The sequence below is a fragment of the Amphiura filiformis genome, chromosome 16 (assembly GCF_039555335.1).
Source record: "Amphiura filiformis chromosome 16, Afil_fr2py, whole genome shotgun sequence".
In the NCBI taxonomy this organism is placed as follows: domain Eukaryota; kingdom Metazoa; phylum Echinodermata; class Ophiuroidea; order Amphilepidida; family Amphiuridae; genus Amphiura; species Amphiura filiformis.
The window spans coordinates 55,301,831-55,319,612 of NC_092643.1; the positions used below are offsets into that span (position 1 = coordinate 55,301,831).

General features: G+C 36.1%; 1 protein-coding gene across 1 annotated transcript in view; it reads left to right on the forward strand.

The window, feature by feature from the left end:
* The first annotated feature begins 1,090 nt into the window (after positions 1-1,090).
* The window catches only part of LOC140136231 (protein APCDD1-like), an 82,125-nt gene continuing 65,433 nt past the window's right edge, over positions 1,091-17,782 (forward strand). The window contains exons 1-2 of the mRNA XM_072157955.1: positions 1,091-1,574; positions 5,932-6,103. Coding sequence (XP_072014056.1) covers positions 1,505-1,574; positions 5,932-6,103 — 242 coding nt within the window. The 5' untranslated portion in view covers positions 1,091-1,504. The remainder of the gene's footprint in view (positions 1,575-5,931; positions 6,104-17,782) is intronic.

Below are 17,782 nucleotides of genomic sequence, written 5' to 3' on the forward strand. Positions count from 1 at the left end.
CACTGATGGGCTTCTTTTAAGAACCGTTTCACTGATGGGCTTCTTTTAAGAACCGTTTCACTGATGGGCTTCTTTTAAGAACCGTTTCACTGATGGGCTTCTTTCAAGAACCGTTTCATAAGTTCTTTTAAGAACCGTTTCACTGGGGTAAGCGTTTCACTGATGGGGTTCTTTTAAGAACCGTTTCACTGATAGGCTTCTCAAGAACCGTTTCAGTAGAGGTTCTTTTAAGAATTTTAGAGAGCCAGCAGGGTCCCGTGCAAGGGCTCTTACTTTTTGGTTATCCCGATATATAAAAACCTAGGGTTCTTTCAAGGGCAAAAACCTATACTGAAACGATCGTGAAGAATCTCAGTGGTTCCACATAAGACAAGTTCAAGACCTATACCGGGAACCCGTTTTTTCTAACGTGCATAAACCGTAAAATAGGAAGGGAGGTCGAGAATTCAGAAATATTCTGGTGGGCAAAATACGGGCCCAAGAAGTGTTTAACCTCCCGAAGGCTAGGGGGAGGGCAAAAAGTTTTCAACTTTATAGGGGTGTAGTAAAAATGAAATTGAGTTTCATTAGCTCTGCATAATTGCCAAGTTGCTTTTATTTAATACTATTGGCCTATAAAGACCTTCAGTAGCCTAAAGTTAAAGTTGACTTTTTAATACTGAGGGCCTACAAGTAGGTCTATAATTTTGGGGTCGACTCAACAATCCAACTAACCAGAATTAAATTTTGAAGCATGCATGCCAAGACATTATCTAGCTTCATCATATTAAAAATAAAATTTGTGCAAACATTTTCCTTTTGTTAGAAAATAAGTTAGTAAATAAGTAATATTCATTATTAATAATTTGCTGTCACGTGATCCACTGGACCAATCGGACAAGTAAAGCCAGTTTTAATACCATGTGATCATGCGATATCGCGGAGCCGCAAATTGTGTCGAACCTGAATTCAGACGTATTCAGAAGGTACGGTAATTAGATTTGGCAACACTTTTAGAAATGAGGGCGCTATTACACTCCAAACCGTGGCGCCGCTTTTGGGTGATTTTTCCAGCCAGCTCACCAATAATGCAAAGTGCAGTTGGCAAACAGAAGAGATACGAACAGTCAGCTCTGCAGCTGCACACAGGTACCATTGGAAAAAAAGGTTGGAGTTGGCAGCTTTTTGGCTCTGGTAGCATCTGACAACTTCTGAGGAAACTATTTATTGGATTATTAGATTGACTGAGCTCAGGGTTCTACTGATTTTACACTGTACTATCTCACATTTTGCATTTGATGAGTTATTTTGAAACTTGGCGTTGCGACGATACCAACTTGATTAACCCATATTTCTATAAAACTTTGAAGTTCCAGTATACTTTATTTACTTGTAAATAAGTTTGATTTACTCATTTTCCTGTCACCCTGCACCATTTGGATTTACATATTGCTAACTGGAGATATTAAAGGAATAGCATTATTTATACAAAGTTGTTTAAAGGTGTGTTTTTAAAGCGTTTGCAATGAAGATCCTTGGGCAACTACAGAGTGATATTAGGTCAGCATGGCCAGGAATTTTTACCACAATCACAGGTAAGTCATGAAGTGTACGGGTCACTGTGAGTGGGGGCGGAACATGGGGTCATGACCATTGGTGAAATATATGATTAATTTACCATGTTTTAATACTAACAGTGTTTTTTTTAATCGTTTGATAGTCCCCCCCCCGTCACACGGATATGATATCCGGTAGGTCTATGATCCCACTCTTACATTTACAATCGGTCCGAGTAATTATTACATTAGTATAGGCCTACAATTTACCGTGAATTCAACATTAAAATTGAAAGGAACCCGGATAAGTCAATAAATTATAAAATTGTAATTTGTACATTTCCCATAAACATGGTAAATAAATTATATTAGCAAAAACGAAGAAAACGCACTGAACGGCAACAAACTCCTCCCCTTCAACATCCACAAATAGGCCTTCTCGTTTTTCAGTTCATTGCAAATAACGTTGTTGATGTTTTAGATTTTCTGATTTGTGTGAAAACAAGAAGCGTTGGTACTTGGTATAATTATCATGATAGCCAAGAAAATATTATTGAATTATCTTGGAGGCATATTATTCGATCAGGCAATAAAAAACACAATAGCAATACAAATCTCCTAACGATTTTTTGAACAAACATCCTTCAATTTTACAAAGCTGTATGTCATCAATAATTTGAATGAACAACTGAAAGTGAAATGAACGGTATGGATGATAGGTTGTAATCTGGGTTTTACGTCAAGGACTTTCTTTTACTTCCCGGTAAAAACGAGACAGACTGAGATTCTGCTTAAAAAGAGCATAAGATCATGAAGATTATCAGTTTACATCACAAAAGAAAAGTCTGCCTGAATTAAACCTGCTATGCCACAAATCGAAAATTGATATTGGAATGACTTTGCAAGATATGTATTTTTCATAAGCACCCTATCCTATAAGTTGGACGGGTATTATCTTGCTTGCCAGGAAATAAACATATTTTCCAGGACTGCTTTCCCTGCATGGAAGATAAGCCATGCCTTCCATAGGGGGGTGTATGGATTTCAACTGGAATAATCCATTCAAGTTTTACACCAGTGTACCTTTGCTTCGTCAGGGGTGACATCTGGAGTTAGATTCATTCCACAAAGTTCAAGCAATTTCTGCCTTAAAGTTAAAAGCCTATTCAGTGACTTGCTCATCTGGATCATCAAATTAGATGTGCTAACAATAACATAGCTGGCTTGCTAGTGTAGTAGATAAGCCGAAATCCGTGTATTAAAGACAATAGAACTAGAAGACATTTTATATCAATACTTATATTTGAACATTTGAATGGGGCAATGTGTCCTCAACCATTGTCAACATTGCCGATTTTGCCAAGTTTTTGATTTCAAAAAATATTTTAATGGCTTCACTTTTAATCAATTAAATTAAAATACTGTGCAAAGGTAGGTTACCGACCCCTTAAGTACAGTCGACTACAGAGTTTACTTGTACTTTTTTCCTGGAAAATTAAAAAAAAAACTCCAGTAACGTGACTAATGGAACAAAGTTGTACCACGCATTAAAATAAATAACATTTTACTTCGTTTTTAATATTCTACCACGTTTTTTCATTAGATTATACCCATGAAATGAGCATCTTCTCCTGTATACTTAAATCATTTATCGAGTCGACCCTAAATCAATAATAAACCAATATTATAATATTTAATAAAAGGTTAAATCATTCAATTGGGGGGTATTAACCTCTTCATCATACTTACCAGATCTATACCAGTGAATTTCCAAATACCACCAATTAAATTTTGGAAACATCATGCTTTGGAAGAAGTTATGTCGAAAAAGGCCATTTTCTGATAGAATTTCAAAACATTATATAGATCAAAGGCCCAAAATCAAGAACTAGGCATGTGTTGTACACCATATTCATTTTGCATAAATATGAATAATAATTTGGTCAGAAAAATTAATAAAATTGTTGTCAGAATTTGAAAAACCGCGGGATGGACATTCAGTTTAAACCTTGGTCACGACCCGGGTCACGAGAGGCACCTTATATGTTGTTACGGTCTTGACCATGTTGGCTGCAAAAATGTATACATCCCAAATATAAAGTGGCTTGAAAAGGTACGACATATTTGAGTAAACTTGTGAGAAATGAGCGTTTTATTGACTTACAACGTACAAACGGTTAAATCAAATACAAACCCTGCAGGCGCAAAGTTTTTCTAAAAAGCGGGCAGATGAGCCACGACCCAACATTGCCTGCCACGCGCCACCGTGTTTGGACAACCTGACTGTGCCAACCCCTTATCTTGCCTGTGGGAAAAACAAGAAATCTCAAGTCCATAAAATCGTGATGTTTAAAATCGTGCCTTGTCCCTTTGCGCTGAATACAATGTTTTATTATTTTTCAGTCATTTTTTCCGTTTGTTGATTAGTTAATATTGAGCAGTGTGGTAAATGATGGAATTGACCACTGACCATACCTTCGGGAAACAAACCACGGAGGTTTATTTACTTTTAATAATATTCTTATAGTGTATTGAAATACGATATTAATAAATATGGTTATTGTCATTAAAAGGTCATCCCATACAAGAACCCTCCCTCATGGACTTTGAGTAAATTGTAATTGTATAATCGTCAGATAAGATACTGACAACATTAATGCTGCACTGAAAGATCATCATGATTACCGGTATGTTGAAGTGCGCACTGCCTGTTAGGGACCGTTCATAAATACTTTGGTGGGGGGACTGGGCAAAGTGTGGGGGGGGACACAAAAAGTTTTGAGTTGCAGAATGGGGGGGGACCAAAAGTTTTGGTTACTAAAGGAGGGGGGGTCAAAAAAGTTTTTAACAAGAAAATACCAGAAGAACAAGAGCATACAACATTTTTGCACGCTACGCGCGCATATCGACCAATAAAGCCCTTTTTACCCCGATTATGGCTCAAAATAGTGCAAAATAGACCTACGCGCGCTCATTTCCAGTATCCCATTAAAGCCTTTTTGGAATCTCAAAGACTTTACATGTATGTATTCTACAGTCACTATAAGAAAAGGGTATATGTATGTATCCCACTGATAAAATGATGCAACCAGCATTTTTTTGTATTTGACCCAAAATTTATATTTTGCCGCCCTGACCAAGAAAGCTGGCTATGCCCCTGATAAAACAGTCTTAAGTATTAAATTGAGTATGTGCCCAGATGTTGCTCTCAATTTCCAGTGGCATAGCGACGGGGGGAAGGTGGGGGCTTGTGCCCTGGGCGCCACTCTTAGGAGGCGCCAAATTGACCAATTCAGCATTGATTCTGCGCCCCTCTAAGCGATTAAAGTCAAATTTTTCGCGCGCTTTGCGCGCATGAAAGGTCAAAGTCATAAGATCAATTTAAGACCAATATTCAACTTCATTATAACCAAAATTAATTAATGGTAGGCCCTTTGTGCTCCGGGCGCAATAATTATTTCAAGAATCGGAAGCAACACCTACATGTATCCTTAGCCCTGGGTGCCACAAGCCCTAGCTACGCCACTGTCAATTTCCCTTTTTTGTGTTACTTTTATTTATTTAATTATTGGTTATAAGAATGAAACATGTATTTTCAAAAAATTAGAATGCATAAATTGAAATTAAACTTCATACAAGTCACAGCATGTGAAAAACACCTTCAACTTTCATGTTTTTTGGAAACAGGCCTATTATAAATAAATGTATGACTATGAACAAACATGCAGGCCTATAATTGTGACTGAGTTTGCACAAATGGAGTAGCCCCCCTTCCCAGACTGTTTTTAAACCTCATGGAAGGGGGGTCAAAAAAGTTTTGTATGTCTAAAGAGGGGGGTCAAAAAAAGTTTTATGGTTCTCTGGAGGGGGGTCAAAAAAGTTTTGACTCGAAAATTTCCAAGTGCCCAGCCCCCCCACCAAAGTATTTATGAACGGTCCCTTATCTTCAGAAGATAGCAGTGAAAGTTGTTATGAACATCGAGTATAAATCAGGAAGAAATGGGCGTGCTTATTTCTTTGACCGTCCTATATACTAATCTGCTATATAAAACACGCTATTCCTCTTGCCTGTAATCTTGAGTGTGAATAGTGTGTTAAAATGCATTTAATTTATTGTTACTTCGTTTGAAAAACGTGCCTTATAACAAATCACAAAGTTTTAAATAACTATTGCCATCAATGTTTCACTAACTATAGCTTGGCTTTCTTCAAATTGTCAAATTTTAATTGCATAAATTTACATCAAGTTAAAGCCGATTAAAATAATGTTCTTATAAATTATACCATGATGCAAAATCTGAACGTTTGACGTCACGACATCTAAGTAGTTGCAATTATTTTACTTTAAATGGGCATTTTCATACTTTATAATTTTCATTTTTGATTCATCCATCAGTTATATTTGTGGCTACCATCTACTTACCAAGCGGCACCATATGCGCCACAACCCGATCAGGAAAACAATTAATGGAGTCCGAATGTGGAAGCCAATTACGTCATCTCCAAGGTAACGAAGCCGTTAGAGAGGTGTCACCGCCAAAGTTGAAAGGAGAATGGATGTCAACAAGGTGAGTCTTAGCTTATACCTTTAAGAATGATCGCATTTCTAAAGACGCAGTTCATTAACATTCATTTAACAACTTATAGGTCAATATTTGACCTCATCTTGTGGGTATGAGTTTTTGTACCCAACACGCTAAACAGGTCATACCATTACCATGAATGTACAATGATATTGGGTTATATAGAACTGTGTCCCGACAAATGAGCATATTTCATTCTATGGTGTAAATTAATTTTGTTATACATTAATATTTAGATGTTGATGCGATATACTTAATTAAATGTGAGTGCAAAACATTGTTACAAACATAATAGATCGGAATCATATCGGCCCGGCTTCTGATGGTTATAATGTTCGCCAGAGTTGAAAGAACACCGGGCGTCAAGTTCCATTGCTCTCAAAGTCTGAATTCATTTTCTTTAGTAATTTGTATGGATTGCTTAAAACAAGTGTGAAAAGTGCTGAAGACATTATAATCAATTATGAACAGTGATGAAAGAATAAGCGATGTGAAATGTCACGCAGAAACATAACAGTAACACATGGATTCATTTTGTATATAAAACTGTGTTTGTCATGTATTTTATTTCATCCTGAAGTATCATGCATGCATACAGCAAAGTGTGGTGTCCAAATTGCAAGAAGCTACGAGACCGAATCTTTGCGGCATAACTATCTACTGAAGATAGTAACACACTTTATATTGAATGTACGCAGCATAACTATCTACTGAAGATAACAACACACTTTATATTATATGTACGCGGCATAACTATCTACTGGAGATAGCAACGCACTTTATATTGAATGTACGCGGCATAACTATCTGCTGAAGATAGCAACACACATTATATTGTATGTATGCGACAAAACTATCTACTAACGATAGCAATACACATTATATTGTATGTATGCGGCAAAACTATCTACTTACGATAGCAATACACTTTATATTGTATGTACGCGGCATAACTATCTACTGAAGATAGCAACACACTTTATATTGTATGTACGCAGCGTAACTATCTACTGAAGATAGCAACACACTTTATATTGTATGTACGCAGCGTAACTATCTACTGAAGATAGCAACACACTTTATATCGTATGTACGCGGCATAACTATCTACTGAAGATAACAACACACTTTATATCGTATGTCTATCTACTGAAGATAGCAACTGATCAAAGCTGGTATCTATCCACGCAAAGAAAATGAGGCATCACGCTTCATACATTCATTATAGGAGTTAGGACATACAGTTTAAGTAATCAATTTGTAAACTTAGTGTGTATATCTTTTCAAATTAGGTGCGTCGCAGGCTTTATGAAGAAAATGAAACACACAGCCAGCGAATTATATGTTCCATAACCATTTTGTTATGCAAGCACTGCCCGTCACATTATATTTCCTTCAAAGCAACTGTTACTCTGTCAAATTACAAAAAAAATCACGCAAATCAAAGACGCTATTTAACTTGTTCAAGTTCGCATTTCCTTTGTAAATAAACTATATAATTATAATATGCAAAGAAAGAGAGTCGTGTTATAGGGTCCATAAAAACGAATTCCTTGTATAAAAATTGTAAAATATACTTTGTTACTTTGTAAGCTTCACAACAAAAACCATGAAACCGGTCGTGTGTGCCTGCGGAAATCAGATAGGTCATGGTACACACGAAAAACGGGCGAAAATCACGTCACGCATTTCTCTCCTTTCCTGCGTTATTATTCCAAAATGTTCAATCGGCACGCATGGATTTGTCGGTAAATACTAGATAGACCCGTTACTGTCCAAACTTGGGGATTTTAAAGAAAAACACACGACTAATTTAGTCTTGTGCCACGTTTGAGGGAAGATGGCAAACTTTGGCTTGTTTTATCTGCACAAAATTGTCCCTACCAAAGGCAGCTGTAAGTTATGCGTTGTTTGCTTTCACTCTCTCTGTAGAATGATGGTGTACCATATGTGTATTTGTTTTCTCAAAAATGACCCAATTTTGGTAAAAATGTAAATATTTTTCATCGAGGATAGCAATTCTCTTGCGCGCCAAATGGCTTCCTATATCGCGATGGATCAGAGTACTGCATGATGTAAAAATGTTTAAAAGAATCTGTTTTTAAGAATCGGGTTTTTTTTCAACCAGATTTACAATTTCAGAAAACCAGTGGCAATTTCGAGAAAAAAGTTCGCAAAAAGTTTGTTGGCACAAATATTCCACTTTATTCCTGCTGTTCTACAATGAAAGGACCAGGGTCCTATTTCTCCAAGATCCAGAGTAAACTAGAGTCAATAGATTCTGAGTACAAGCCGCCGGCAGTAAATATAACATTAATGGGTCAATTTTGACCAATTTCAAAATTTGACCTTCGACCCCTAAACTTTGACCATCACCATTGACTTTTTGTTTTGTCTCACTAAGGTCTATCATATGCAGCATTCAGATTTGCCATACCTCGCTGTTTGAAATTTTACACATTTTGACCTTTTGACCCCAAGTACAAAGAGGTCACCATTGACTTTTTGTTTTGTCTCACTAAGGTCTATCATATGCAGCACTCGGATTTGCCATACCTCGTTGTTTCAAATTTTACACATTTTGACCTTTTGACCCCAAAGTAAGCATTGTACAAAGAGGTCACCATTGACTTTTTGTTTTGTCTCGCTAAGGTCTATCATATGCAGCACTCAGATTTGCCATACCTCGTTGTTTCAAATTATACACATTTTGACCTTTTGACCCCAAAGTAAACATTGTACAAAGATGTCACCATTGACTTTTTATTTTGTCTCACTAAGGTCTATCATATACAGCACTCAGATTTGCTATACCTCGTTGTTTGAAATTTTACACATTTTGACCTTTTGACCCCAAAGTAAACATTGTACAAGGAGGTCACCATTGACTTTTGTTTTGTCTCACTAAGGTCTATCATATGCAGCACTATAACTTGACATATCTTGTTGTTCAAATTTAGTTTGTATTGCATACGGGGTCAAAGGTCAAGCAATGGTCAAGCTGTGAACACCCTGAATACCCATGCCACTAGTGACCAACATGTATTAATTAGAGCTTCGGCGCATTTTGTTTGTAGAAGAAGAGGCAGATTGCCAGAAAGAAAGAAAGAAAGAATTAGCGTAAAACAGAACAAGCCGACTTTGTCGTCGGCTTGTAATAACGCCTCTGAATCAATATTAATATTGATACATCTGGTTAAACATTCTCTTCCAAATCCATCAGTCCCAATGCGTAAACAACACTCAGCTGTTTAAAACTGACCTGACCCGGCCACGTAAATAATATTGCATATACTTTAATACCCATTTCAGTTTTGTTCCTAAAACTTGTAATCCTTTCGGAATAACAGTAAGATTCGGTAACCATGACCTTATAGTTTTAAATCTACATTAAAATGCTTCCTTTTTTCGATTTTAAGGAGTATTTGATTACCCAAAGACCTCCACTCAGAGTTCTTACCACCACTAAAGCTTTTGTCAGTAACTACACAAAAGTGCGGATGTGATCAAAACAAAAGACTCCGTAATTGACATTTTTAACACAAATTTGAAACCTGTGCAAGTGTTCAATTTACATAAAATTTTAAACTTGAGTGTACCGTTAATTTTGAAAGAAGTCCTTGGGGATTTGGGTTTATTTAATATTATAGACAGGAGTTTACAAGTGGAATTTGGTAGCATCAAAATCAAATTCGGTATATTTGATCAACTTGATCTGGTAAAAAAGGTACTGGTATACGTACATCTCACAGTGAGACAATATTACACCAAAAAGCGAATTTGACCCATCATTTAATTATTGTAATGATTTTTAGAGCTATACAATCTTCAGGGGAGAAGTTAATTCACTTTGGATAATATGTCTGATGAACTTGAACTTGAGTTGAAACCAAACCCATGGTTGTGTCACAGAAATGGTCTTTGTATCGGGAGAAAATACGTCTTTGTGTCAGAACTGGGGCGGGTCAAACACGTTATGCCAGAGAGAGTCGTCTTCGGAATTCTATGAACTCAACACCAGCAGCATGCGGTTCTTTCGATAATTTCTGTAATAATTGAACTGCTTGGCTCAACTGGATATGTAATTTATGTACTCATTTCAATGCATTTTTCTATTTCAAATTATATTGCTGACTGAGCTGAGATGAGATGCGAAAGTATGTCATTTTTTTTTCATCATATTTTTTGTTGTTGAAAAATTTCGACGTCGACATTCTCGATCTCTATAGCGGGATCTGGCGGGCTGGTTAAACTTAAAGACAATATCTTGCATGCCTCTTTCTTTTGTGTCACTGATAAGTCATGGATGCTTGAAGCGAAAGTTTGATGAGAAAATTGTGATATTTGAGATTTCTTTTTAAAGCAATTTGAGTGGTTAATCATCGTGGCTGGTGTGAAATAAATATGCATTCGGAGAAAAAAAATTCCCTTTGACGACTTCAATTTGTAACCTGCTCAATGATCTAGTGCTAGTGTATCACCATATTCCTAATTTCCAAGTTGATGATGCATAAATAATATAGTCTTATTTGTCATGTTTATATTTAGCTTGAGTACATCAATTGTAATGTTTAACATTTTTAACAGAGTACTTGCAATATTTAAAAGTACTAAAATTAAGTGTTGAAGTCGAATTTGAATATAAATGGCACAATGTACTTGAAGCACTGCATGGCCATATATATAGTCTTGAATCACGTTGAACTTGATGCCTTGACTTCAGAAATGCCATAACACAAACATTTATATGTCGTAGGCCTCGGGTTGACCTATATATTATAAGTGAGGGCAATGTTATCAACGTTAATTCAACTTGTGACTGTTGTTAAGGTTGAGTCATGTTTACTTTTCATTACAACTATTGAATTATGTTATTATTTTTGCCCCTTGTGTAATTTTTATTTTTGCTCTACACTATTTTGTAATTTTTGTCACTGTTGCTTTTTTACGGCAAAACTTATTTATTTTATATTCAGGATCAGTACGTGCAGGTGGAAATACAAAATCAATCGATACACTATTACCTTCGGTGTGTGCAAAATGATCTGAAAGTCGGTAAATTTGAAACTGAACGTTCAAATAATGTCAAAATTTTCGGAAACAAAAGACTTGGTTAACTGCTCAAATCGAAATGATTTTCAAATAAAGTCGTTGCAAAACGTTGTTACTTGTCATATTTTAGGTTCATATCTTATGGGAGTTTTAACATGTCTGTTAATTAGCAAGTATTTAAGATTGTAAAACTAAATTAGTTTTGCCGACAAGTGTCTTATTTCGCTAGATCGTCTCTTTCATCGACAAACCCAGTATTTCTCCTTCTCCATGTTCGAACACGAGCAAATCACTCGCATCATTGGTCTCAATCACGACTACTTCAAACATCAATCAATAATTCATTAAAATGTAACACCGTCTGTCTGTCATGGGTAAGGTGTATATGATTTGTGACAGAGATGACTGGATGGTGCAGAAGGAAAAAGAGGAAACGTGCAAATAACCATGCTTCCTCCACCTGCTTGCGGAATCCTAATTTGACCAAATCTAGGGCAGAATTTTGAACCAATTAAAGCAATATTATAACATTATCATACAAAATAGATTAGCAATTCTTTGACATAAAATGTTAGTTTTACTGTTAGATATATCCCTTTTATTTTTGAGCCGAACAACTACGGCAAAGCAAAGTAAATTGGAATTTACTACCAGCGCGTATGTCGCCAATACGTACCACTCCTTCGGTCATGTTATGGTACGACCCTTTGTTGTGTAGATCACCGGCCCGCACGCCGTGTGTACTGTGTGTTATGAACATCGTGTATGCGTTCGACTAATAATTCCATCGTAATAATAAGACGCCGGTTCCGGCGCTTTATTCAAAATCTCGGATTTTGACAAAACTACAGCACCTAGAGTTTTGAATTTTGCAGGGTATATTGGTTTAATAAAATACAATATAATCGTGTAAAAAAGTGAATTAAAAAAAATCATTGAGGGCGTCCTCCTCAACAAATGTTATAATATGGCTTTAAAGTTGCAAATGCTGAAGAAATAAAGGTTCGACTAAGGTTTTATCAAAGAACCTAATCTTCTTTTCCATTTTCGCTTATTTCACTTCCTTCTCTTCCTTTAATTATATACTTCCCTATCTTCTCCTGCTTTTCCTGTTCCGTCTTCCTCTTTCCTTTCTTTTTCTATATATCTCTGCCTCTCGTTTCTTCTCTTTCCTCAGTCTTCTGTATGTTCGTCGCTTCTAGATCTTACAGTTTATCAATCAATGAAACCTATAAACTCAACAATAAAACTACATAAAACCGGTAAATCCCTTCATTATCTGATCATAAATATTAAAGCATCTTATTTTTTAATAGGAAGCGCACCTTTGAATTCAAGTTCCAAGTTCAAGTAATTAGACCCCATAGATAGCTATCAGATTCCTACGACACACACATACGAGACCGCTCTCATATCATTGCATCCTGTATGCCCTTTGCCATACTTCTAAAATCACGCACCGCATTTCATGTGTGCGTTATCATCTGTGCTATCTACGGTAGACGAGAGATAAATCACTATACGTCATCCGCCAAGTAATAATAATCTGCGTGCTACCATAAGCGTCAACATAAAGTCTAAGTTTTGAGATATTTTCTCAAAATATTGAGAGCTATCTTAAAAACCACTGAACCAATACAAGACTTGTTTGTACCCATTTTAATGCATTTTTCATGCTGATTCCAAATATGGTCATGAAAATTTACAATTCTGAAATTTTTGATTTTTTTAAAATAAAATCGAAACTTGTCGTCTGCAGTCAACACCGAGAGTTAATATCATTCCATTTCCATATCAATTGGGTTCTTTTCCCGCTTATTAACCCCAATATTTTGAGTTTAATAACCGGAGTAAGTCAAAACAAGAAATCGATGAATAAATTAGCTTTCAAATTAAGATCTATTGTATAAGGTCAATGAGCATGATGATACAATGATAATTGAAAACAAAGAAATATTTCCACGTCATGATGTATCATACCAAGTCATTCGTATACTATTGTTAGCCAAGATTGTATATCTGCCGGTTTCCTAACCATCCATGACAATTGTTTCATTTATTTGCATTTGACTTCGATAATTGAATCAATTTTTTTCTGTAATTAAGATGAATGCAAGTCAATAGCGTTTATACAGAATTATTATAGGGAGGGCTGCGACATTCAAACCCACAGATATTGAAAAATCCATCCAAAGTTTCTCCAAATCGACATCGCGACATACATTAACATCATATTTTATCGCAATTTGGGTTATAGCTAAGTTTATATTGGTAACTAACATATACATTATATACAAGAGAATAATTATAATATAATTCTCATTAACCCCATATGAATCCCAATTCTTTATACACCAACTCACGACGTCTTCATTATGATATACTTGATACTGTATAATTAAAACTCTTCATCAAAAATCCCTTCAAAAGTGCACATATTGTGACTCGCATCCACAGAAGAATTTTTAATGAATCCTACCATCTTTTCTGGTATTACTATTTATCCTAAGCTCTCGTAACATATCACGTAAATAAAACTCCCCTAAGAGTTGTTATATAGGGATGCACCTACAAAAATGTAATGTTCTTTTCGTCTTGGGCTTATCGACTGCTCAGTGCCAGAAGTGGGTAACTGCAATAGCTGCCATGTGTAGATGAGTACAAAATACTGTATGTAAATTGCCAAATGTTCACAGGGCAGCTATTACACTTACCCACTTCTGGCACTTTATATTATCCAATCTTGCATGGTTGAGTCACTCAAAAGTCGGCCTTTTAACTGGCGATGTGATGGTATTAAAAATGCGGGTTTAATCTTATTTTTAGTGACTTTCGATTTCAAGTCGCTCTTTATTTGCTAAATTGTATCGGTATACCAAAGAAAAGACTGTTACAGGTATCACTTTGAACCACAATGGCCTCATCCCAATGGCATAGTTCATTAATCTCAATTAAACAATCATGGTGCAAAATTTGACCTCAAGTTGCAGAGTATGAGTTTTTGTACCCAAATTGTCAAAGGTCATTCAATAAATGTGCAAATTGTATTGGGGTTAAAGAACTGTGCCCTGATAGATGAGCATGTTGTGGCGTAATTCGGGGTGAAAGTTATTTTGCATACCTTTGAGAACCTCTAAACATGTTAAACGTATACTGGAAGTTCCGTGATTGGTTTAATTAGTGAAACATTGTTAAAAGATGCACTTTTACAAATTAATGGATTAAAAAAGTACACATTTGATTTGAGGTGATACGCGAAGGGTCTACCCATGCGCACCTTTGCTCATCGGAATTCTAATCCTAGATTTGTCGTGGTGGTGGTGTAATTTCATTGGGTGATTCCCTGATGGAGGTTCAAAAATTTAATTATCTACCACTCTATTCCATCAAATTTAATTATCACCTCAAAAAGTACACGACGGAAAAAAGCAAGTCATAATGTGATATTAAGCTAAATGAGTCTGAAAAAAAAAATAGATGTAACTTGAAAATCATTTCAAAGTTAAAAGATATTTCTGTTGGTATTTTGACAATCTTGGTTAATTTTTTGTGGTATGAACGATGTGGAATTTAACTCATGATCATCTTGTCGTCTTACTAGGCCTAGGTGACCTGCACATCTCCATCCACTTTTGTTCTTATTCGATCTTGCAATTCTGTTATTGCGTTCCTCAAATCCTGATTTGTCGTTACTTTCATATTTTATTGCATGCCTCCTCTCTTTCTGAAAAACGCTTCTTGCATATCCCAACAGTTATTTTGACAACCAGGTATAAAGCATTTTCTGAGTGTTTATGTATAGTAGATGCATGGGATAGTAGGAGTGCTGGCATAAAAAGAGAAGAATGAATGATGATACAACATAAAAGTAACATAAACAATGATTCGTTGAGTTCTTATTACTCTTACAATGTATAAATAGGTTCCCCAGTCTGTGATATATGAACTCCACTCAAAAATAAGCCAAAGTAAAAGCTTTGCATTCATGGGAATATTTGTGAAGTAAGTAATAATAATAACATGCATGATGCTAAAAGCTTGGAAAGCAATCACAAAATTGGCTTCAGTGTTTACGTTTTCCCGGCAGCATTTCAGACTTGGATAACCCATGTAGGTCACGTCAACAGAAATTACACTCAAAAATGATGACAAAACATAATATTAAAGCTTAAAAGCTTGAAAAACATGAAATCGGATTATGTTCAATGTCGTCTGCTGCTACAATCACATTGCATTGCCAAATCTTATTTATCATGGCGCACGCAGATTTCACAACAAGCTTTGACAAGACGCCCAAGTGACTTTTGTTTGAGACTGAAAAGATGATTGCACTGATGTTATAACATTATTACGAGGTCCCGAATTGAAATATTTTCCAAGAATGTACTTAGTAATGTTCTCAGGAAATTTGATGATTTCTGAAAATGTTTCCTATCATTCTTAATGAGTGAAAAACGTACTCTCCAACAGAATGAGAAGAGTGAAAATCACATGCACCAAAAGAGTGAAACTCACTCTCAAAAAAGTGAGACGAGTGAAAATCACTCCAAAAGAGTGATAATCACCCCTAAAGAATGAAAACCATTCCTAAAATCATACATTGAAAGTGTGGTTTTTAGGAGTGGTTTTACTCTTTTAGGAGTGATTTCTAAATAGAAAACGAGAGGGAAGGCTGCAGACGCTCTTTTGAATTTGAAAGATGAAGTTATCTTTTGGAATAATCGGTCATCGCGTGGTCCTCCCTATATGCCACATCTACCCGCAACCCTTCTTGGATGCCAACTTCTCAGATAAGAATTTTGAGGAACCCCTGACCCTGCGGGATGAACCATCCATGCATGCCTTTGCATTGGGACATGAACATAAGAAATGTGTTGGGAGTGACCTTTCTAGCTTCTTTTTCCTTACTCTCAGTTCTTCAAGTTCAACTCTTGGGATGTTTATTGCCCGGAGGGGGTTCTTCCTGGTTGAAGGTATACGGGGATGTGCCACGGTTTTGGGGTACCTTTTCAGCGATTTTGGTATATCGATGGGTGGGTTTTCGGGTGGAGACCAATGCGCCCAATTGGGTGCATTTTGGCAAAAATGCCCTTAAAGCGCCCAATTATGGTAAATTTGGGTGCTTTTTGGGTGCTTTTTCTTGAAAATTGGTATACTGATGGGTTGCAAAAACAGCAAAAAGTAGGTATAGAGAAAGTCAGCATCCGAAAGCCTGCGTGGCACACCCCCGTACAAAATTTTTCGAAGAACCCCCCGGGGTTTATTGCTAGTTTTAAAGCTTTTCACCCCGGCTTTTCACCTTTGCCTGTACACTACTGTATGGGCATTTTGCGTAAGGCTGGTCCCATCAGGACTCAAGCGTGTGTCCGCCCAGACCAAGGCTATTGAAACAAACAATTATTTTTTACCTAATTGGTTTCGGAAATTAAGTGTTTTCAGGATGTGCATGCATATGCATGGACACCGTCAAATTAATATATAGCCCAGATCGGCGATTTTATCCGGGAACTGGCAACACTAGCTAAATACGTCGCTACAGTGAATCTAAGAAAATATGGAAACTGAATAAGTGTTTCAAATCGAGTTGAACCTTGTGTTAAATTTTGAGCAGCGGGATAGTATAGATACCCTGCTGAAAACTAAAATTAATAAAACAAACAGCTGAATCGGCGCCGTAATTTCATTTCAGTATGGCATGAAATTCAATTTAGGGTCTTGGAACATTGTGGTGCTATGTAAAAAGTTCATCATGTGTATCCAAATTTGTGTGCAGATTATGCCTACACTCTTATTTCGCCAATTAAAAAAGTCTTAAACAATCTTAATCAATCTTAAACTCGTGTTAGTTACGTGGTCCTCTCGTCGAAATATTGGTTAAGGGCCCTTAATTTTCTTGTTGTTTAAGGCTCAAATCAATAGTTGGTTAAAACTTTTAACCAATAAATGCATATAGCACTTTAACCAGCTTCAAGTTTAAGTGCTTAACCAACTAGGTTGTTTAAGGTCTTTTAATCAATATTTGCTTAATAACTCTAAACAGATAATGATTTATATGTTCTATTTTATCTAAGGATTGTTTAAGAAATACAACTGCTTAATCAATGGTTGTATTGGATTTAATTATGATTGGGACTTTCTTTCTTTCTTTCTTTTTTTAAAAATTTTATACTGAAACATAATTCATGATAGATTTGAAGTCATCAGATCTTGGTCAACTGTGAGATTCGTTCAAAAATACAATTTCATGCATAAAGTATTTTTTTTAATCAGTTCAACCCGCTATGTATCCGGGCAATGTATCCGAGTAAAAAATTAAAATCTAGTAAGCCTTTCTGTCTCGCATGCATTACGATACAATGCTAAAATACAATACATCAACGCTAATAAATTCACACACTCGATACGGTATCCAGCATACCGATACTTCAATGCATCTCGTCTACATTGTAAGCTATTGTGCGTATGCCCAAAACTGAACATTGCCGCGGCGGTACACACATTGGTGATATACATGTACCGTGCACGTAGAACAGTACAGTACAGTATCGCTAGAATGGCAATCCCAATGACGTTGTTAAATCTAGCAAATGAACGCATCAATATCTATCCTTT